This window comes from Trichomycterus rosablanca, chromosome 1 (genome assembly GCF_030014385.1).
Source record: "Trichomycterus rosablanca isolate fTriRos1 chromosome 1, fTriRos1.hap1, whole genome shotgun sequence".
In the NCBI taxonomy this organism is placed as follows: domain Eukaryota; kingdom Metazoa; phylum Chordata; class Actinopteri; order Siluriformes; family Trichomycteridae; genus Trichomycterus; species Trichomycterus rosablanca.
Window position 1 is genome coordinate 19,843,928 of NC_085988.1, and position 23,390 is coordinate 19,867,317.

The 23,390-nt window shown below is 41.6% G+C and overlaps 1 protein-coding gene across 3 annotated transcripts; it reads right to left on the reverse strand.

Moving 5' to 3' along the window:
• Positions 1–510: 510 nt before the first annotated feature.
• Positions 511–22,813, reverse strand: hars (histidyl-tRNA synthetase). 3 transcript variants are annotated; one of them, XM_062989923.1, is made up of 13 exons: positions 22,695–22,813; positions 15,420–15,509; positions 15,040–15,159; positions 12,821–12,916; positions 11,587–11,712; positions 10,069–10,176; positions 9,073–9,171; positions 7,099–7,192; positions 4,219–4,346; positions 3,026–3,298; positions 2,670–2,786; positions 1,821–1,967; positions 511–830 (listed from the first exon to the last, which is right to left on the reverse strand). In XM_062989923.1, the coding sequence occupies exons 1-13, from the start codon at positions 22,782–22,784 to the stop codon at positions 771–773; spliced, it is 1,548 nt and encodes a 515-aa protein (XP_062845993.1). In that variant the 5' UTR covers positions 22,785–22,813; the 3' UTR covers positions 511–770. The 3 variants fall into 3 exon arrangements, with proteins under 3 accessions (XP_062845993.1, XP_062846054.1, XP_062845926.1); XM_062989984.1 differs by lacking the exon at positions 22,695–22,813 and adding an exon at positions 20,037–20,052; XM_062989856.1 differs by lacking the exon at positions 22,695–22,813 and adding an exon at positions 17,062–17,340.
• Between the last annotated feature and the right edge of the window lie 577 nt (positions 22,814–23,390).

Below are 23,390 nucleotides of genomic sequence, written 5' to 3' on the forward strand. Positions count from 1 at the left end.
GTGTATGAACTCGACTCGTGCAGGTGAAAAATGCAGTCTGTACTGACTACGTACTGGAGGAGGCGCAAGTCAGTTGAGAGGCGTCCTCAGTCAGCGGTGAAGGGTCGAATCAGTATAGAGGACGCAATCAGGGTATTTGGACACGACTAGACTAGGGGATAAAAATTGGGGGGAAAAGAGGGGAAGAAAAAAAAAAAGTCACCAGTGAACCTACTTAAAAGGTTGTATAAACTCACAATGGTAGAAAAACACACAGAAATCCACACACGGTAACCAAGGCTGAGGATCAAACCTAGGAGCTTGGAGTTGTGACATTAACATTACCTGCTAACTTTAGTGAAATTACACTGCAGAACAATGAACAATTATTTTGTCGTTTCCAGCAGATCTTTATTGTAGAAGCTACGCTTGAATATGAACAGTGTTGGTAACTCTACTCAAATCAGAGATAGTGGAATGCACATTTCTGCCCACCGTACACGTTAAGCTGATTAGAAAGCAGACGCAGACTCGGATTTCTTGTGGATTTAATTATGAGTGGACAGAGTCTGACCCGTTCACAATGATGCGTGACTAACAGCATGTACATACTTCATGGAAAATGAGAGATCAGCTAATGAAACCATGGCTGTCAGATATAAGTGTAATGTATGCTTGAGTAGATCAACTAATGACAGACATGTATTATAGTACTTCTGTATGCGACAGTCTGACTTTTAGCAGTGCTGAGGGTGTATTAGCATGATGTGTCTCTGTGGTAACTGTGGATCTCAGCACTGTGATGTTCGCTTCTTGATTTCTTCAACCAGTTCTGCTCTGGACACGTCCACCTGTTAAAAAATAAGATGCTTTTAATAGCTGGCATTTCATAAACTGTGCTCCTCTACATTGTGCCAGCACATACGGCAATCAGGTAAGTACATTAATCACTTATTTTAGAAGCTCCATCTACCATAGAGATGAACTTTGTGGGTAGACAATTACAGACTGTAATTACAGTCCATCTGTTGCTCTGTGTACTTCGTCACTGCCCTGTATGACATGGACCTTCACTGACCTGATGATGTTTGGTTTATAGACCATTCTAAGCACTACAGTGGCACTAACGTGGTAATGGCATGATAGTGTGGTGTTGTTTTGGTACAAGTGCATCAGGTGCAGTAGTGTTGTTGGGATTTTTTTACATACTGTTTATACTTACTGACCTCTTCATTAGGAACACATACCTTGTTAGCACTGGTTGTAGCTGAATAATTAGAGACTGGAGCTGTGTTTTAATCTTCATCTAGTCTTATCAGTGGACACATTCTGATCACAAAATGTTGTTGACTTTATATTTTTGGTTAGAGCACAATTCTTTTTCCAAAATTGACATTAAGATGTTTAAAATCCCAATAACACTGCTGTACCTGCTACACTTTAACAGCAGAGTACCATGTCAGAATTAGAATCAGGCTTTACTGGCCAACAATTGTAGTTCTGAGTAGTAACATGTCATTACCATGTTACTTTTACTAAGTACTGAGAATGGTCCACCACCCAAATAACATCTGGTTAGTTGGGGTCCATTTCAGTTACTAAATAGGGTAAAAAAGGGGGAAGGGGTGTAACAGTGTACAAAGCAATGGGCTACAGTCAGTAATTCTTTACCCTTGGTGTTAATCTACATGGTTAATGTCGAAGAACTACAGTGGCCTACTGAGCCCTGACCTCATTAACCATTAATCATCTTCGGGATGTACTAGAATGTCAACTGCGAGTCAGGCCTTCTCAAACATTAGTGCCTACTCTGAGAAATGCTATGTAATGATTTATCATACCTCCTCTCGTGTGGCCACATTGCGAAGTTTGATGACCCCATCTTTAAGCTCCTGCTCCCCCAAAATTGCCACCAGCGGGATGCCGGTCTCCTCACAGTGCTGCAGCTGAGTCAGTAGCTTGGGGTTCTTCTTATAAAGCACCTCGGCCTGCAGGTCAGGAACGCAAACATTAAAAAAACCCAGTAACACACTGATGTCCGTTATCCCTGGTCTCATTGTGCAGCGATCGATCAGCCAGCAGAGGTCGTAACTGCAGGAGTTATGAGGAAACCCTGTTCAGCCATTGTCCCACCCCTTGCAGAGACACAGCCAATTGTGGGTCAGTGTAAACGCCAGAGCTGAGATCTCTGCACTGGTGAGCTAGCGTATTTTACTGCTGCGGCACCCAAGAACTCGCACCATCTTAAAATACATTTACTTTAGATATTTAACTGATACTTTTATCCAAAACGACTCCCAATTGTGACCGTTCAGTAACTGACGAAATAAGGGCCTTGCTTAAGGGCCTTGCTCTAGGGCCCAACCTGGCAGTGATGGGGCTTGAACCAGTACAGTGGCTTAATTTTTTGCATTCTCCAAATCTAGTCATTACCAATTCCTCTACAGACTGGTGGCACCACATAGACTTACTTCCAGGTCTTTGAGGTCGTGGGTTAGTGTATTTGAAAGCTGCAACACCACCGTGCCCAGCAAGTGAGCCCCCCACCCCAGCACCAGTCCTGGGCAATGCATATCGCAGCAGCAGCAGCAGAAAGAGACCCCGTCCAACCATCCCTTCCTCAAACACGACATGTATGAGTGTTGCAGGCACAGGCTCATATTTTATGGCAACACAAACATAATGCTCACCTTAATTCCTGCGTTCCACAGCTCGGCAGTCAGTTTGAGTCTCTCTTCCAGGAGGTTCTTTTGTGCAGAGGCCACCAAAACCTGTGTTTCTGTGGTACGGATCTTCTCTGCCGACATCTACAAAGAGACAGATTGAAAACATTTACTCTGTGCTGAACAGTACCAAGTGGCACGGACAGGAAACCTGGTAAGGATTGAGGGATGGATTAAGGATTTAGGGCACACACCGACTCCAGACTGGGGTGACAGTTCACCTTTAAATACAAAAATGACCTGAAGCATACATACAAAACAACACTGGTGTGGATTCAGGGCATGAGTGGCCCCTATCTGTTCAGTTTCTCTGTGTGGCTTACCTCAGCTTTCTGCTCCATTATGGAAAAGATCCTCTCGATGCCGATGCTGACACCCACGCAGGGAACTTTTCTGCCTTTAGGGTCGAACATGCCCACCAAGCCATCATAGCGCCCTCCGCCTGCCACACTGCCCACGGTCACGCCGGCCTCATCCCCTGGAGCACCGTTCTGCTCTGCCGGCTCTGGAGGCCGAAGCGTTTGACACAGCACTGCTTCATAGATCACACCGGTGTAGTAATCCAAACCACGAGCCAGACTCAGATCAAACACCACCTATGTAGAACAAGCATTGGGAACGTATCAACAGTTCTGTATGGTGAACATAAACATGTTCACCGAACACTTTATCAGGTATTAAGTCTGGTGTCTACATTTATTCATAAGCTAGGTCTTCCATACAGATGAACATGGTGGGTATAATCTGCACTTCTCATCACCTGCCAGTGTTGGGTTCTCACTCAGAGCTGTACTGCGTACAGAGAGACACATAAGGCTCCATGTAACCCCCACACTTGCGCAAGCACCCAGCACAGCTCAGGAAATAACATATTGCAGCCTGTCCGACCTTCCCTCCCTCCCTCCCTCAAACGTGGCAAAATGTGTTTGTGTAGAGGCCTGGTTAGATTGGTGGCTCTGCTGAGAGGTGTGCTAGCATGTTAGACCCTAGCACCAGTCGAGCACCTGTACCCCATTTATTAACTGAAATGGACCCCCATAAGACCCACACTGACTAGATTTGTGGGTGGTGGACCATTCTCAGCACCGCAATGACAGTAATATGATAAAACATGGTAGTGTGTGTTGTACATGTGCTGTACAAGTGTAGCAGGTGAAGCACTGTTTGGATACAGTCAGCGTTAATGAGGTACATGTTCCTAATAAAGAGGCCGGTAAGTATTTAAAAATCCCAACAACACTGCTGCACCCGATCAACCAAACATTATTTGGTAAGTAGGGGTCCTTTTGATTAATAAATGGGATACAGGGAGGGCTGACAAAGCATAAAGTGCAACAGATGGGCTACAATCAGTAACTGTACACTAACAAAGTTAATCTGTATGGCAGGTGTAGCTTACAATAAATCATCAATGGATGTACATACCACATAGGTGTCCCTAATAAAGTGCTCTGTGAGTGTATGCTTATAAATTGCACAACAGTATGCATGTGTGTGTGATGAGATCTGATCTCACCTTGTCTGTGACCTGGAAGAGCTGCAGAAAACTAAAAAGCTGTTTCATGTCAGTGAGGCCAGCACAGGCCTGCTTGCTCTGTGAGAGTTTGGAATCCTGCAGCAGCCTCTCCGCCAGGTCCAGCCCACCTAAACACAAAGGGGGTTGACGTTTAGACATCACGCACAAGCTTTCACTCTACATAACAGATACTCTTTTTTGTATTTCTCCCCTAATCTGTCTTCCAATCTAGTCAAATCTCTACTGTTGCTGACCTCCACTCTGACCCGAGGACAGCCATGACTAGCACAGGCCTCCTCCGACACGTGTGCAGTAACCGAATGCATCTTTTCACCTGCACAAGACGAGTTCTTTTGGGGCTCAGTCTCGCACACGGAGAGTCATGCACCAGCAGCAGGAGAGGTCCTAATTGCATCAGCCCCTAGGCAACCAATCTGATGAACGAGCCAATTATTGTCCACGTAGGCACCCAGCCTGCTGGTAGCAGAGCTAAAATTCGAACTCATGAGTTTGAGACATCAGCTCTGGTGTGCTAGCAAGTTTTATCACTGCGCCATTGAGCGCCCAAAAGATACTAACATGCATGCTTGTTACTGGAAGTGTAGCTTTTTTTTTTTTAGAAACACTAAATATGGACTGTACGGATTTGGATTTTCAAAAAAGCTACTGGCACTTGGCAGTTAGGTTGTTTGTGGCTCATAGGCCATTTTTCTAGCAGAAGCGATTGGTTGGATACCGTAATTCAGACCTGGGCATTGTACTGTACTGGTGCTCCGGACCAAAGACGCATTGGGACATCCCCAACCGGCCCACATGAGGTTCGTGGCAATTAAAAGTTAGACGTAAATAAATGTACATCAAACATGCAAAACAACAGGATTGTTTTTGACGGGAGCGCTGTGTCTTTAAATATCCGCAAGTTTCATTTTCGTGTGTGAGAGTGTATCAGCTTCACCGTAATGCGAACAGAACTGAGTGTGATTGACGGTCGAGTTTTTAACAAGACGTGAACTTCTGAAGTATTTATTTACTGAAGTCAGATGTAAAGCTGGTTAACGATCACAATTTAGGGTTTAAATCGCTGTTATGGTACTAAACTGAGAAATACAACAATATGAACGATGCAGAGCGTCACACCTGAAGCTTCACTATTAAACTGCAAGCAACAAGGACTTTTTATAATGTGTAACACATCCAGAACTGAAGCAGTCAGGACCAGCTCTGTGATTTTAATAAAAATATCCAACAATAACAAAGGACTGAAAAACAAATTATGTAATTAGACTCAAAACAAAAGTTTAAAGTTTAAAAACCTGCACATTTTGTTCACATTTGGTTTTTTTTTGCATTTGTTTGTTTAAATAGTAAAATAATGATGTTTTTACTCTGCCTACTTCTAATTGTCTGATTGTAACATCTAAACATTAACAGCTTATTAGAACTGTACAATTTACTGCTTTTAATAAAGAGTGAGCAGTTGTAGCCTAGTGCTTAAGGTACTGGACTAGTAACCAGAAGGTCGCTGGTTAAAGCCCCACCACCACCAGGTTGCTGCTGGCCCTTAACTAATATTGAGCAGAATTAAGTTCACCTTATTGGTCCAGCCCTCCACAACAGTCCCAGTTTCTTATGTGGCCCTTTCGAAAATTTAATTGCCCACCCCTGCCGTAATTGGTGGAGGTGGGAGGAACCAGTCCAGTAATTGACAGGAATTTGATCAGCGTTTCAGTTTTGGACATGGATGTCTTTTATTATTGGCGATATGTGGAATTGCCATCATTCTTGGTGGTGAACAAGAATAAAGGAAATGGAGAAGATCTTCAGCTGTAACTATTTAACTGTCCAAACAAAGACCAGAAATGTCCAGACTCTGGCCTCTCTGTGGTTCTTCATTAATGTGAAAGCTGGGGAGTAAAAAGCAGGTAGAATATTGATGCTTTTGAATTTTGGTGCAGGCAGAGACTTTTGAGAGTACCTTGGATGTCAAAGAAGGCAAACAAATAGATCTATGACCAAATCAAGCCTAACCTCTCACTTGAAGACCAGATTTATTTATTTATTAGGATTTTTAACATCATGTTTTACACACTTTGATTACATTCATGACAGGACAGGTAGTTACTGGTTACACAAGATTCATCAGTTCGAGTCTTTAATGTCAAACACAGTCATGGACAATTTTGTATCTCCAGTTAACCTGACTGCATGTCTTTGGACTGTCGGAGGTAACCGTAGCTCCCAGAGGAAACCCACACAGACACGGGGAGAACATACAAACTCCATACAGAAAGGACGCGGACCACTTCACCTGGGAATCGAACCCAGGACCTTCTTGCTGTGAGGCGACAGTGCTACCCACCAAGATAAGCAAACTGAACTATTAATTGAAAATGACAGTTATGCTTAGAAAAGCTGAAGGTGAAAGAGGAAGAGGACAGTCAGCAACAAGATGTATGGATACAATTACAGGAATAATGAACAAGCCATTAAGAGGCCTGAAGACCAAAACAAAAAAACATGATATTCTGGAGAAACACTACCCCTGTGGTCGCCAGAAATAGGAGTCAATCCAATCTCGACAACAATACTAATAAACAACTTATTAGATTTAGCTTTAGATCAGTTGAAGCACGGTGCATTCCACATCACTTAAGCCTCAGTGTCTTTCCCACCCCAGTCTGCCGGATTTACCTGATTGCAAGCTGGATGATAAGCGGATGAATTAATCAGGTGTTTCCTAAAGCATCAAGCAATTTTTACTATAGATGATTGACTAATAGATTCTGTTTATAAAGACTGCTTGATGAAAACTATTTTTAGATGGACAGTGATACTGTTTTAGAGTACAGCATTAATACATTAAAGAGGAGAGAGTCTCACCTTGCATGCTGACATACTGTCCAATCTGGTCGGCCACATCCTCAGACAAGCCTTTTTCATTTACCATCTCTTTCTTGACATCCTCCCAGGGCATCTGCAAACATGCGCACACAGACAGCACATTTACATATTGCATATTTTAAGCATCACACAAATGGCATGTTTGTGTGGGAAGACGATTTTTATATTTCACACCTGGAGAGGAAAACCACTCTAGAATTCTGTGTTTTCCATCATTAAACACACCGGGTTCAGTTAATGAAGAGCTTGATAATTAGTGGATGAGAAGAATCAGGTGTGCGAGTTAGAAAAACAAGGCTGCGCAGTGCACAATTGAACTGACTGGTCTGAAACACCTGATGTATAAGCTGATCATCACAGCATTCTCAGAGAAAGTATCACTCCAAGTCATGGAGCTGGGTGCACAACTGCTAAAATTCTTGTTGCATTTGTCAAATGTTTACATACCAAAGCCGATATCCAATTCTCTTCCAGTAGTGTCTGAATACGAAAGCAGCCACGCTTTCTCTCTACCAAAATGTTCATAATGTATACATGTAAAGGTTACATAAGAAATAAATGTTCCAGATATTAATAATGCAAATTTAAAAAGCTGTGCAAAATACATCAGGTTTTATAAGGAATGACGCTGCCATCGGTTTGAGAGATGCATGCAACAAGGTTGTGTCACCTCAGCCCATTGGTTTGAACACAGTTAGCCTAGTAAGTGAAAACTTGCTGTGACGTAATCGCAGTAATCACTGTCTAAGTAGTGTGTCTAAATAATCTGCCTTATAAGTTCAATGTCTTATTAGAATCCTCTCTATTTAGGCGGCTGCCCAGGTAGGCAGCAGACAGCTCACTAGGTTTATACAGACCCAACATGATAGTTGAATGACTTATAATTAGGGCTGTCGTTAATCGCGTTAATTAACGCGTAAAAATTTTAATTGCGATTAAAAAAATTAATCAAGATTAAAATTTTTAATCTAACTATTTTTATTTGGCTGTTTGTGCCACATACATGTGTGTCTCTGTGGTAATTAACTGTATTTCAGATGAATTAGGATGTAAAGCGCATGAACTGTCCGATGATAAACTACTTTTAGCGGTTTTCACTTTTTTTACGTGTTGATGAAAAGATGAATGAAATCACGCAAGCTCTGTAACGAGTATTTCCATTGGCTGCTAGAGCTGTCCATCAAAACCGTGTAGCTCTGCCTCCTTCCCCTCCGGTGAGAAGTGAAACTCTGCGTGATGTTTCATCTCTACAGTTTATTCAGCTTATTCTATCACATGGTTATAAACATGATTTATATTTGTGATGTTTGTAGTTTTCTAAAAACACATTCGTATCTGATATTTATATGGACTAAGCGTTTACATGGACTGTTTTAATTAACACTTTTTTTATATAGCTACAGTCAATTACTTATAGATAATGTTTGCTAACTTGACTGTTTCAGGTATTTATAGATGTTTAAATGGTAATGTAGAACAGTATTTCCCAGTCATGTTTCTGCACAAACACAGTATTTAAGGGTTTTCTTAATAGATCTATGAAATAATCATATCTGTGTTTTGATGCTTTATTGATGCCTTATATTAGATTAAAACATTATGGTTGGTGCACCTGTTTTCAGTGTCAGGGTCATGAACAGAAAAAGATCCTCACTTTTGTCAGATAATGTGCTTTCTACAATGAATTTAGATTTAATCATTTTATCATATTTTATGAATGTTTTATTGGTAAACACGTTCTTGCAATAACAATGTGCGATTAATTGAGATGAATACATATATATTAGGGCTGTCACACGATTAAATTTTTTAATCGAGATTAATCTCGATTAATTTTGTTCTTTAATCGTGATTAATCTCGATTAAAAATTTTAATCATGTGACAGCCCTACTTATAATAATAATGAATATGCAGATAAGGAGTGGATTTTGACATGCGGTGCGAGCTCTCACCTTGTCCAGTTTGTCCACAGTAGAGCAGATAGTGCGAAATTTCTCATCAGGAACCCCACACACTGCAAACATTCCGTCAAGGATGCGCCGGTCGTTCACCTGTAACCATAACAAGATATCACCACCACCATCCAGCCCGATTATTAATATTCAGGGCAGTTGTAGCCTAGTGGTTTAAGTACTGGACTAATAAGCAGAAGGTTGCCGGTTCAAACCCCACCACTGCCAGGTTGCAGCTGTTGGGCCCTTGAGCAAGGCCCTTAACCCTCAATTGCTTAGACGGTATACTGTAAGTCGCTTTGGATAAAAGCATCTGCTAAATGCCTAAAATGTAAATGTATTCAGTTCAGCTGATTTGTTACTACTGTAAATGCAAAATCCAATTCATTTAGTTATTTTTCTTTATGTATTTTTTCCCACTTTTTTCCCCCAATTTTTCTCCCCTATTCTAGTCGTGTCCAAATACCCTGATTGCGTCCTCTATACTGGTTCGACCCTTCACCGCTGACTGAGGACGCCTCTCAACTGACTTGCGCCCCCTCCGGTACGCAATCAGTACAGACTGCATTTTTCACCTGCACGAGTCGAGTTCATACACTAATGGACACTGTGTACGGAGGGTCACCCCCCCCATCAGCATTATTCCTCAGCCCTGTGCAGGCGCCATCAGTCAGCCAGCAGGGGCCGCAGTTGTACCAGTTATGAGGACCTATGATCCGACTCTCTACCCTCTAACCCTGAACAACAGCCAATCGTTGTTCATGCTGCTGCCCAGCCCAGTCGGAGAGGTAGAGTCAAGATTCGATGCGATGCATTCAGAACCCCAACTCTGGTGCACTAGCGTACTTTACCGCTGCGCCACCTGAGCGGCCCAATTCATTTAATTCTTTTTTTACTTTAAACCAACCCATTATGTAAAATTAGGTAAATCTTTGGTTTAGTGTTCACCATTCTTATTACATTGAAATTAACCTTTATTAAACTTAGATGGCTGACCTTGATGAGGAAGTCACCCAGCTCCAGCTCGCTCAGGATCTCGTAGACAATTTTTAAACACTCAGCGTCAGGAATCATTGGGTCGTACTGGCCTGCAATGTCAAAATCCTAAAGAGTGAGAGAAAAGCTAATATTAATTATTTTTAATAAAGCCAATATTTTAAAAACATTTAAATGACTTAATATAAGCAGTATACACTGATCAACCATAACATTAAAACCACATACTTGTTTCTACACTCACTGTCCATTTTGTCAGCTCCACTTACCATATAGAAGCACTTTGAAGTTCTACAATTACTGACTGTAGTCCATCTGTTTCTCTGCATGCTTTGTTAGCCCCCTTTCATGCTGTTCTGCAATGGTCAGGACCGCTACAGAGCAGGTATTATTTAGGTGGTGGATCATTCTCAGCACTGCAGTGACACTGACATGGTGGTGGTGTGTTAGTGTGTGTTGTGCTGGTATGAGTGGATAAGACACAGCAGTGCTGCTGGAGTTTTTAAACACCTCACTGTCACTGCTAGACTGAGAATAGTCCGTCAACCAAAAATATCCAGCAACAGCGACCACTGGGCAGCATCCTGTGACTACTGATGAAGGTCTAGAAGATGACCAACTCAAACAGCAGCAATAGATGAGTGATCGTCTCTGACTTTACATCTACAAGGTGGACCAACTAGGTAGGAGTGTCTAATAGAGTGGACAGTGAGTGGACATGGTACTTAAAAACTCCAGCAGCACTGCTGTGTCTGATCCACTCATACCAGCACAACACACACTAACACACCACCACAATGTCAGTGTCACTGCAGTGCTGAGAATGATCCACCACCTAAATAATACCTGCTCTGTGGTGGTCCTGTGGGGGTCCTGACCATTGAAGAACAGAGTGAAAGGGGGCTAACAAAGCATGCAGAGAAACAGATGGACTACAGTCAGTAATTGTAGAACTACAAAGTGCTTCTATATGGTAAGTGGAACTGATAAAATGGACAGTGAGTGTAGAAACAAGGAGGTGGTTTTAATGTTATGGCTGATTGGTGTGTATATTCATCAAGACATCACAGAAGAGAATCTAAAGTTGGATATATGATCTAATCAAACCAGTTAAAGAGGACAGGATGTTCTGGAGACTGCACTTAATAATAATAATAATACTAATAATGACAACATATAAACATGTAATGCTTTAAGTTTAATTTTTAAAAAGCTGTGGGTTTGTTTGATTCTTAATGCCATGTCAGCTACTATAGCTATCATCATGGCTAAACGATTCCATCTTTAAAAAGTCAAAGTGGGGACGATATGTTTCTTCATTTCTTTATTTAGAAATTGAACATTTGAAAAGACTTCATGGTAGTAAGCCGTAAAAAAGGGTCGCAGGGAAAAATAATAATAATTAAATCAACTTGTAAGCAAACACTGTTCTGGTGTTATTTATCTGGTGTGCTTTATTGGCATGTGTGGATGATGTGAGTTGTGGGTTAGAATATGAAACATGTGTATGGTACTCACACACTGGTAGAACTCTCGGTAGCGGCCACGGGTCATAGCTGGGTTGTCTCTGCGGTACACTTTAGCAATGTGGTAGCGTTTGATGTTGGTGATTTTGTTCATGGCCAAGTAGCGAGCAAAAGGAACCTGGACAGGAATAATGAAGGAACCACAACATGGCTTAACAAAACACAGACAGCGGTGAATCTTCAGCAGGTGACAGAGGAGATACAAGAGCTTTAATAGCATCCCATTTTAAATCCATAGACATTAATCCTGAGTTGGTCGCACTTTGCAGCTGTAACAGCTTCCACTGTTTTGGGAAGGATTTCTACAAGATTATGGAGAGTGTGTGTGGTCATTTTTGCCTATTTGCGAGATCAGACTCAGAAGTTGGATGAGATGGCATGTCTTGGTATGCTGAAGCTTTCCCTTATGATTAATATTTCCCTTTGATGGAACTAAGGGGCCAAGATTAACCACTGAAAAACACCACCACAGAATGGTGTTCACCAAACCCATCAGACTGCCAGATAGAGAAGTGTGATTAGTCACTCCACAAAGCACATTTCTACTGCTCCAGAGTCTCATGGTGGCATGCTTTACACCACTCCATCCGACAATTGCCATTGTGATTGGTGATGTATGGCTTGTGTGCAGCTGCTGAAGCAGCTCAGCAGGTTTTGTGCTTATGTTAATGCCAGAGGAAGTTTGGAACTCGTTATTCAGTCAGTCTCCAATTACTTCATTTGAAGACCCATTCTTTCACAAATGTTTATAAAGGCAGACTGTATAGCTGCATGCTTAATTTTATACACCTGTTACAATGGGATTAAATGATACACCAGATTTCAGTGTTGAAGATGCGTGTCCCAATACTTTTATCCATATAGTGTACATCAACATTGGTATGTTCCAGCTTCCAGGACTTGAACTGTTATTGTTGTTGTTTAATTCTTAACGCCATGTCAGCTGCTATGGCTATTATCATGGCTAGCTAATGGTCTTTAAAAGTCAAAGTGGTGGGTCGATTTGCTTTCCTAACAAGTCTGTATGGTGTATTAAAGTGATTATGTGACTTGAACTGTAAACAAGCCTTGGTGAGATCAATGAACAACACAACATGATTTGTTGTGAATGTGTAACTGACATAAACATAACACATTATCTAATATCTGGGGAGGGAGGGCACATTTCCGTAAGTAAAGAGACACTGACTACTGAAATAATAAACTGGTTGAATAAAAGAGGATACGGTGAGATCATATCTCAGAGACAGCAGCTCTCCTCCCTGGTCCTTCAGGTCATAGATGAGTTTGGAGTCTTCACCATATTTCCCCGTCAACGTTTCCTATAGAAAAAAATAAACAACTGAAAATGTAAACACGTTAGTACTTAATTAAAATGCTACAATTCCTTCCCCTTTAAAAAAAATATTTTCATGTTGTACCATCACGAGGCTGGAACCCGACCTACTACAGAGAATTTCAAACCTTGTTTTGTACCTCATACCCTTCAAGGAACAAGTCTAGCTCATCCTGATCCAGCAGATCCACCAATCAGAATTCCAGCAAGACAGGCATCAAGGTTCTCTGTTCTAGCACCCAGGTGGTGGAATGAACATAACAGCTGAGTCTCTGGCTGAATATACCTCTGCACTAAGGGTCTATTTAAAAACCTAGTGAGCTGCCCTGCTGCCTACTGTCTAGAGAGAATTCTAATAAGACATCGAACTTATGAGGCAGGTTATTTAGACTGCGATTAGGGCGATTACATCATTGCAGTTTTAACTCACTAAGCTTACACAGTTGGCCTCTGGCAACTCAAACCAATGGCCTGAGGCGACACAACCCGCTAGCATGCAAGCCAACATCTCCCTCTGTATACCAAAAATGGGTAAACTGTCACCGACAAGCCTGAATTTGTAAATAAAGGACACTTGTACAACTTTATACAAATTAAAAATCTATGAAAAGATTCAATTCGATGAAAAGATTCAAAGAACTCAATTCGAAAACTTTGGCGAGAAAAGTTGGGCCACACAGAATGCTGGGATTGCCTTCACCCCTAAGAAAGCATCCCTTGTTATTCAGTCAGATTATAGCTTCGAAATAAGACAACTTAGTAGGAAGCTGTTCTTTAAGGTATCTAAGAATGTGGACAGCCTTCTTCTTGGGAGCGTGCGTAGGACGACGTAAAATGCGTATATGAAGAAAACTCACTAGGTTTTCAGACAGACCCTAAGAACTTCCATGGAAACTGACCCTGCACTAAATCTTACAGGGTTCCAGTAGATTTGTGTCCTACTAGACAGACTGTTCTCTATTTGTACTAGAGTAAATACATGTTTACTAAGGAAACACTTCTGTAGGCTTCATTCAACACTTCATTCCCGGAGATCAATCTCCAACCCAGGACCTAGTCATTTCTCTTGATGACTCTCAGATCAGACCATCTGATAAGGTAGGAAGCCTTGGTGTTGTCCTGGATAACCAGCTGACCTTCTCTCCTTATATAGCCAAAATGACAAGATCGTGCCGGTTCCACCTCTACAACATCAGGAAGTTCCGGCCATTTCTCTCCAGGGAAGCTACCCAGATTCTGGTCCAATCACTTGTAATCTCACGGTTGGACTACTGCAACTCCCTCCTGGCAGGAGCTCCCATGTCCACTATTAAACCCTTGCAGCTCATTCAAAATGCAGCTGCCCGTCTGGTTTTTAACCAACCCAAACACTGCCACATCACCCCACTGCTACGTTCTCTTCACTGGCTTCTTGTAGCTGCACACATTCAGTTTAAAACGCTGATGCTCGCCTACAAAGCCAAAAATGGACCAGCCCCAAGTTATCTTCGCGGTCTAATCAAACCCCGCTCTGTACCAGGCAACCTCCGAGCCACTAGTCTCGCTCGACTTGAGCCGCCACCCAGGACTCGAGGAAGACAAGCATCAAGGCTCTTCTCTGTTCTAGCACCCAAGTGGTGGAACGAACTTCCTCTGTCTGTCCGAACATCTGAGTCTCTTGCTGTCTTTAAAAAACGATTAAAAACCTTCATCACCTCTTTACTAAGCACTTAAGCTGACTTGTACTTATTTACTAAAAAAATTAAAAAACACTTTGGTTCTAACAGGTTTCAGCAGATTTGTGTTCTTCGACTCTTGTTTACTAAAACTTGAGAAATGAAATGTTCACTATGGAAGCACTTCTGTAAGTCACTCTGGATAAGAGCGTCTGCTAAATGCAGAAAATGTAAATGTAAAGTAGATGCCACTGCAACATCTACTGTCTGCTTAAAGGGCTAGAACAGATGGTGGAAGAGTGGTGAGAACACAGTGTGATCTGTACACGTCATGGCTCTCACCATTACACCACACAAGCTCAACAGATTTCTACATCCATGTAAAAGTACAAAATCTTTGGACTCCGTGTTCACAAAAGCCATGACTGAAGAAATGAAAGATGAAAGTTTTTACCTTGAGCTCAAAGACAGGGGTGTCGATGGTTTCAGCACCATGGCGTTTAAAGCAGCTGATGATGGTGTTGAAGACCTTCTCTCTGATGGCCATCTGTTTGGGATTGTAGTCCCTGGTCCCCTACACACACAAACACATATGGTTTCCACCAGGAGACACTGGGCACAAGTCAGGAATACCCTGGACAGGGCACCAATACATCGCAGGACCTAGGCTATGTCCCCCAACGACACAGTGGTGTTGGGCTAGTGTAATAAACAGCTGTACCACGCAAGTGGCAAGTTTTTTTAATGAAATAAAGAGCATCCTAATGTAAAACATCACAACATACACACACACACACCTACACACATAGACCACCTTATTTCGACTGCTCATACCTTGGCTGTTTTAAGAACAAATGTGTGCTTGACATCGTCTCCTCCAAGCTGAGCCTTGAGCTTTAACAGTTTGGAAACCTCCTCATCAATCTGCAATAAACAAAAACAAAGAGTTAAATACAAAATAATATAAAATCCAAAGTCAAAGAAACAAAGCACCTTTAATCTATTTATATAGGGCTTTATCAGATGCCTTAGCCCTCATGTCCTCTGACATCAGCTGAGTCTTTGCCACCTAACAACCTGTAGCTAGAAACAGTCAGATTAGGGCTGGGCGATTTTCACGATTAATTCGGTTAATTCGCATGAACGTTTTCACCCGATGTTAGAATGTGACAATCGCGATTGTTTACATAGTTTATACTTTAATTAAAATACCAACATGTCACGAAGCAGAAACTGACCAGACGCCCGCGGAATATAAATCAGGAGAAGTTTAATATAAAAAGGGCGAAAACAGTGTACAAAATCAGCGAAAACCAAAACAGTAAACGGAAAACAACAAGGATTATACACGGTAACGGTTAGATTCAGTAATAAGGAGAGCAAACACGATCGGCAAAACGAGACACAAACAGAAGAGTTTAATTAAGATTCACTGAATCAAACACCGCTGAACTGAATCAAAACACGGAGCCGATGAGCGCGATCAGGATTGGCTGGAAAGTAACGAATTACATTTACTCGCGTTACTGTAATTGAGTCGTTTTTTGTGTACTTGTACTTTTTAAAGTAGATTTTACAGCCTGTAATTTTACTTTTACTTAAGTATGTTTTGTACTAAGAATTCGGATCTTTTGTCTCGGTTCCTTTTAAAGAGCCGTACGTATGTAACGACTCCCAAATGCGCGAATCGGTTCCTTTATTTAGGCTTAAAGGGCCGTTCAATAGAATCGAATCATTCTACGACACATAATAGTGGTTAATACAGTTTGAAAGTTTTATGGGACTAAAATGACACATTACACATCCTTAAATGTTTAAAATGTTGTATCCACCCCCCAAATCACAAGAGGACAAAATCAAAGCTGAGCAGAGTGATTTAAGAAACCTGTACAGAACTTTTTGTAGTTTTTTTTCCTAATGTAAGGAGGTTCTGCTGAACATTATTTAAAGTAAAAGTTGTTTGTGAGCTATTCTTAGATATAGATAGATAAGGATATAGATAATTTAGATCTATTTAGTTTTAATTATTGTTAATTATTGTGATATCGTTATTGTGATAAAGTTTGAGTCCCTTAAAAGGATAATTATAGGTGGTGCTGTTACTATTTTTGCACTTCTGCAGCCTTTAATTACAATGCAAAAAAAGAAATTTGAGTCTTATTTTAATTGCATTATACAAGAACAAAAAAAAAATCGAAATCGTAATCGACAATCAGGTATAAATTTAAAATAATCGAGATTTTTTTTTTTTTTTTTGCAAAATCGCCCAGCCCTAGTCAGAAGTGCTCACAGGTAGCATACCCACCAAAAGTGGTCCAAAAAGAAACAAGTTACGAACCACCATCAGGTTTGTGGGCAGCAAAGACTAGCAGGGCATTTCTTTCACTTCGTTTTGAAGAGGGGAATGACATTTTTAATCCACAATTAAGGGAAAAAAAAAAAAAGAAACTAACAAAGATCTAAAGACCTGTCCTACCTGAGTTATGGTCATTCCAGAAAGGTGGCACAAAGACCGGATCCATGGGGAAGCACGGTGTCCAGTTAGTCCAGCACACAGACGTACACACACCAGTCCAAGCGTGGCCATTATTCAGCACACACACAGCAGTTCAGCAGCAGAGCAGTCCCAGCAAATCAGAACACAAGAGTTCACCAGTCCGAGAGTGATCCAGAGTCCCAGAGGTTGCAAACATCCAGCGATCAGGAAAAGGATTCGTAGTAGCAAGCAGGAAGAACAGGAGAAAAGTGGTGAGCGACCCTATCACTAGGGGGGCATCACGGCATCAAAAAAGCAAAACATGAGAGGAAGGTGTCAACATCAGGATCTACTCCAATTTTTAAAAAGAAATCTACACAGCAACACACCTCCTCTCGTGCTTACTTCCAATTGCTTTTTTACTGACTACACCAACCCATGTTGATGTAAATAAAATATATTATATAAGATATATTATATAAGATAAATATAAAATATAAGGGTGACATTTGATTCATTTAAACTTTCAAAAAGTAACTTTAGGCCAGCCATGAGAGTACTTAATCACATGAGGTAAGATCGAATCTCACAGGTTTAAATCTCAGCAGAGCTACCATCCTGGCCAGGCATCTACACAAACACAATTGGCCGTGTTTGAGGGAGGGAAGGTCGGATGGGATTTGTTCCCACTGCTACTGCGATATGCGATCACCAAGACTGGTCCAGGTGCCTGTGCGAGTGTGGGTCAGTGTCTATATGTGATAAGTCAGTGTGTGGGGAAACCCAACACTGGCAGGTGATAAGAAGCAGCCACAGATAGACACATGTCGAGGGGGCATGTGGCTATCTGGCTCTCCTTGATCAGATCGGGGGTGTGCAAGCAGCAGCAGCAGATTTAAAACTGGGAACTGGAAACGATTGGCAGGTAAAGGGGAAAAATCCAGAAGAAAGAGAACAGCATCAACGTTCAACTACGTAAGTTCAGTTGCAATTTGCTGACACTTTTGCTCATCTTGGCTATGGACATAATGTCTGTTTGTTTATTAGGATTTTAATGTCATGTTTTACACTTTGGTTACAATCATGACAGGAACGATAGTTACTCATTTCACAGGATTATATCAAACACAGTCTTGGACAATTTAGTATCTCCAGTTCACCTCACTTGCATGTCTTTGGACTGTGGGAGGAAACCGGAGCTCCTGGAGGAAACCCACACAGACACAGGGAGTACACACAGAAAGGACCTGGAGAGCTCCACCTGGGAATTTAACCCATTTAACCTTCTTGCTGTGAGGCGACAGTGCTACCCACTTAGCCACCGTGCCGCCCTGGCTATTGACATTAAGCTCCTTCTTTTGTCCCTTTGCTGTACTAATGTTTAAATGAGTAGCCACAAAATGTGTCAGAGCATCTTTCTATCAATGGCTTGGCTTTTGTTCAAACATCAACTAACAAACAACCTAGTAGATATTAGAGATCTGGTCTTGAATAGGGATGTCAATGATTAACAGGTGACCCACAGCCAACAAAGAAGTCATTGATCAATTAATGCTGTCAGTAAAAATGTCATTTACATTAAGTCTTAAACAACTCAGCAGGTGAATTTGATCAATTCATCAAAATTTATAAGGATTTTAACATCATGTTTTACACTTTGGTTTTATTCATAACAGGACAGGGAGTTACAGGTTACACAATTCGTCAATTCAAGTTCAATGTCAAACACCATCCCATGCATTTTTCCAGTTTGGATTTCCAGTTTACCTAACTAGCATGGCTTTGGGCTGTGGGAGGAAACCAGAGCTCCCAGAGGAAACCCCCACAGACACGGACAGATTTAAACATTTTTACTCTGTTATGCTGATTATATGACTTGTTTATTATATTATTTATTATTATTGTTTATTATTACTGGTCAGAGACTGTAGGTCAGGATGACTTCTCACAGGGGCATAGCAGCTACCAAAGATGTTAAAAGATGGGAAGTATCCTTTTTGCCATCTTGGGCATTTATTTGGCATCATTTCCACATCCATCATGCCAATATGTGTTTGTGATGAAGCAAGGGTAGCATGATAGCTTGGTGAGTAGCACTGTTGCCTCACAGCAAGAAGGTTCTGGGTTTGAATCCCAAGTGAAGCGGTCTAGGACCTTGCTGTGTAAAGTTTGTATGTTCTCCCCGAGTGTGCGTGGGTTTCCTCCCACAGTCCAAAGACATGCAGTCAGGTTAATTAGAGCAACTAAAATTGCCCTAGGTGTGTTTGCCCTGTAATGGACTGGTGCCTGTCCAGGGTGGTTCCTACCCATCACCCAGTGAACTGTACCCATGAATAGGATACAGCGGTGGTAAAACAGACAATGAATGAATGTGACAGTGTATTTGTATATCTTACAAGTCATCTGATTCTTGATATTGCACATGGTGTGATAGTGTCATATAAGATGGGACAGGATATTTTTAAGTGATTTCATACAGTGTGACAAGTCATGATCTTATTAGATCGCTGACATCAAAACGTGATTATTTATTAATATTATGTAAATGTAAACTATGGCTGTTAGATATATTGTGGATATACAGTGCAGTGTTTCCTCTCGAAATTTTTTGACACACACACACGGGGAACAAGTGACGTCATCTGTGGGCGTGTCACAGTGTAGAGGCTGTGAAACCGCTTTTGCGCTGTTCTTTCATATTTTAAAAGTTCATCTGATTAAATTTTGATATTTTCAAAGCGATGAACTGTGTGATATGAGGCGGTAAAAGTGCTCTAAACAGTACAAACAACGCTTAACGTGAAAAATAAAGCTTAACGTGACTTATTGCACTAAAACAATGACCGATGAATGGGAAGTACAGAGCACTTATAACCAGTACAGAGCACTTATAACCAGTACAGAGCACTTACAACCAGTACAGAGCACTTACAACCAGTAATAACGGAGAGAAATTTAGTGTCCCTGTGTGGTACCTTTAGTACTCCAAGTTACGCTTTTGTACGTAAAGCTTTTTCGATTCTCCCGAGCTGCAGAACCAGCACACAAGAAGTTAATCCAGCTAAACACAGGTGTATGTGGAGCTTTTGGACTGGATTTAATGGTTATTTCACACAGATGTATTTTCGTGTCGTGGAACTTTTGTGATGTTTTATCGCTCAAGCGGAGAGCTGAGCAAATCGGCTATTTGAGCCGAGGGTCGCGGTGAGAGCGAAGCGCAAAACGATTCTCACGTGATGCACTAAAGAAAACAACAACTACGACAAACACGTCTACAAGTCTTCTTATCACCAATAGTTATCCGATGCTTTTGCATAAAAATGAACATCTGTAACAACTGCACTAATGCTCACGCATAATCTACACCAGGGGTGTCAAACTCACGGCCCGCGGTCCAGAGCGAGAGCTTAAACGACTGTACGATTGTTGTGATGGTTCGAGTCGTTACAGAGACGCGATTATAATTTAACGGGACTCCTGCGCCTTTAAGAGACAACCGTGACATCGTAGTCATGGCAACTAACTTTGACCTCGCTGAGTAGCCATGTGACTTTTACGGCAAAAGAACGCGAAGTAGCGTAGTCAGTAATGTGAACAATAATAAATAAATACAAATAATTATCTTTCAGTATAATACAGAAGAATCGTCTGTAAGTAGTGGCGTTTATATTCTCAGTTGTTTGTAAATGTTTAGTGAGTATATTACAGCGCTTTAGTTACAAATTTACCGTAATTAAATACAATTGTTACTGTTACTATAGCAATTAGTATTTTTACACAAAATGCTAACTCGTTATTTTACGTTTGGTTAAATCTCATATTGTACCAGATGTAACACTTGACTACAGCTGTGTGCTTGTACTGTATTAGGTTCTTTATTGTTTTTATTGTTTGTATTTTTACTTCATTCTGGTGCACACAGTGTATCACACAGCTGGGAAGCAAATAAAACCGACTGTATTCTGAAGAGAGCTGTCTGTCTGTCTGTGTCTGTCTGTCTGTCTGTCTGTCTAGCTGATAAAGGGGGATAAACTATTAGTGAGGGCAGAACAATTGTCTTAAAAATACACTGTAAAAACTGCATCTTTCAAAATGCTGGCTGATTTTGTGACCTGCAAAGTGACACATCCCGCCAGTAGATGATGTTACACATATTTACACATGATCCCAAAATGTACAAGAAGATAAGTAAGAAAATTAAGCAGAAGGAGAAAATTTAATGAAAATGAAAACAAGTTTGTGCTTCAGGAAGAGAAACCGGTGCGTCTCTTGTGTTATGAGGCCGTGTCTGTGGTAAAGTAAAACAATATAAATGCAGAATTCAGCCTCCAAGAAAAACAACAGACTGCAATCACAGCAGGATACGTAACAATCGGCCCTTTGAGGGCCACAATAATGCTGATGTGGCCCTCGGTGAAAATGAGTTTGACACCCTTGATCTACACACTCCGCATTACTCCACATCATGTTACTCTTTACTTTCTTTGTGTAACGCCCACCGTTGATGACGCGCGCTTGGTTCCCAAACACTGGTGGCAACGTGGGTTGTAAGTAGGGTGGCCAGATTCATAGTAACAAAAAGGAGGACAGTACACCCCAAAAAGCCGGACATTACACCAAAAAGACGGACGTCATATTAGGAACAGGGGGACAATATACTGCAACACACAGAATGAATCCAGAACCCATATAACAGAGTTTTTGACTAATTTAAGCAAGAATTCTATAACAAATGACTGTTTTACTCACTAAATGTTGTGTCTACTTTTCATATTTAAGTCTGTTCCTCGCTGCCTCCAAAAGTTTACCTTTTTGGCATTTTCACCGCGTTCCTGATCATGAGAGCTGAGTGACTGTCTCAGGTAGAGTTCTGTTTACAGAACGGAGTGGGCGGGCGAAATTCAACCACCCAATCACAGACTAGCATTTAGAGGCCGGCCTTCTCCGATTGGCCAGTGGTAGCTCTATAAGGAGTCAAATGAGGCTGTTAAACCAATGAAATACAAAGCATTTGTTTTGATGTGTACCTGAGCCAATGGTAAATAATATTGATCAAAAATGAAACCAGTTCACTCCAAAAGGAGGATTTTTAAGTGTCCATCCTAGCGTTGCGTGAATGGAGGACTGGCAGCTGAAAAGCCGGACTGTCCGACCTAAAACCGGACGTCTGGCAACCCTAGTTGTAAGACTGACCGTCTGTGAGTGCTTTGGGACGGGGGTAACTGCGGTTTCATGTCATCATATAACTTCTGATGGAGCGGTGGCAATAATTAAGCAGCAGCGGCGGGCCGCCACCGCAAAGTACATGTAGCGGAAACACTGCAGTGGGTCTAATAACAGTCTCTCTAGAGATATTGCATCAGCATCATGCTAACACTGATTAGCCAGAAGCTAATCGTAATGACAGTTAAGAAACTAAAAAAATATTTACTGTTCCATGACAGAATTAATGTTCAACAGACAGAATAATAACTCGTTACCTTAATAAAGATGAAAAACACACAGCTAAATTCTAATTCATCTCAGCAAGCTAACGCACATGTATGCTAGCAACCGATAATTACGTCACACATTTTCCTTAGGGCTTAAAACGCACAAACACGTTTATATAAAGTCACACTTTTAATACAGACCTGCTCCTTGCTGACTTTTTCAGCTTTTAATTTGCGCACCAGCTCTCCCTGTACTTTAATAGCGTCCTGTAGCTGCGCTTTATCCGCCATGGTGCTCGTACATGCACCGCTCACTTCTGTTCCCTTCACGATAGTGCACTCCGGTCCTGTCGCACACTACACACGTCATCAGCACGAACCCAGTGCACACAGCTCTAAGTTTGTTTGTTTATTTGTTTGTTTATTGGAATTTTAACGTCATGTTTTACACTTTCACGACAGGAACGGTAGTTACTCATTACACAAGATTCATCAGTTCACAAGGTTATATCAAACACAGGCCTGGACAATTTTGTATCTCCAATTCACCTCACTTGCACGTCTTTGGACCGTGGGAGGAAACCGGAGCACCCGGAGGAAACCCACGCAGACACGGGGAGAACATGCAAACTCCGCACAGAAAGGACCCGGACCGCCCCACCTGGGAATCGAACCCAGGACCTTCTTGCTGTGAGGCGACAGTGCTACCCACTGAGCCACCGTGCCGCCCCCAGCTCTAAGTACTGTACCTCTATTCGGGGTGTATTTGGACCCAGTCCAGTTCCCCCTCCCAAGCAGGCGTCACTGCAGAACCAAGCAACCAGGTAAAGAAATCGCACCTGATTTAGCTCCTCCTGGCAAAAGACTAGAGAGTGGGGTCAAACCGAATTCAGTAAA

What these genes read in the sequence shown, in the direction of transcription:
- hars (XM_062989856.1), bottom strand. Translation starts at nt 17,172, where the DNA reads ATGGCCACGCTTGGACTGGTGTGTGTACGTCTGTGTGCTGGACTAACT. An exon ending in CTGGAATGACCATAACTCAG is followed by an intron (nt 15,510 to 17,061) that starts GTAGGACAGGTC and finishes TGTTTATTGCAG; the next exon opens with ATTGATGAGGAGGTTTCCAA. An exon ending in TAATGGAGCAGAAAGCTGAG is followed by an intron (nt 2,787 to 3,025) that starts GTAAGCCACACA and finishes GTCTCTTTGTAG; the next exon opens with ATGTCGGCAGAGAAGATCCG.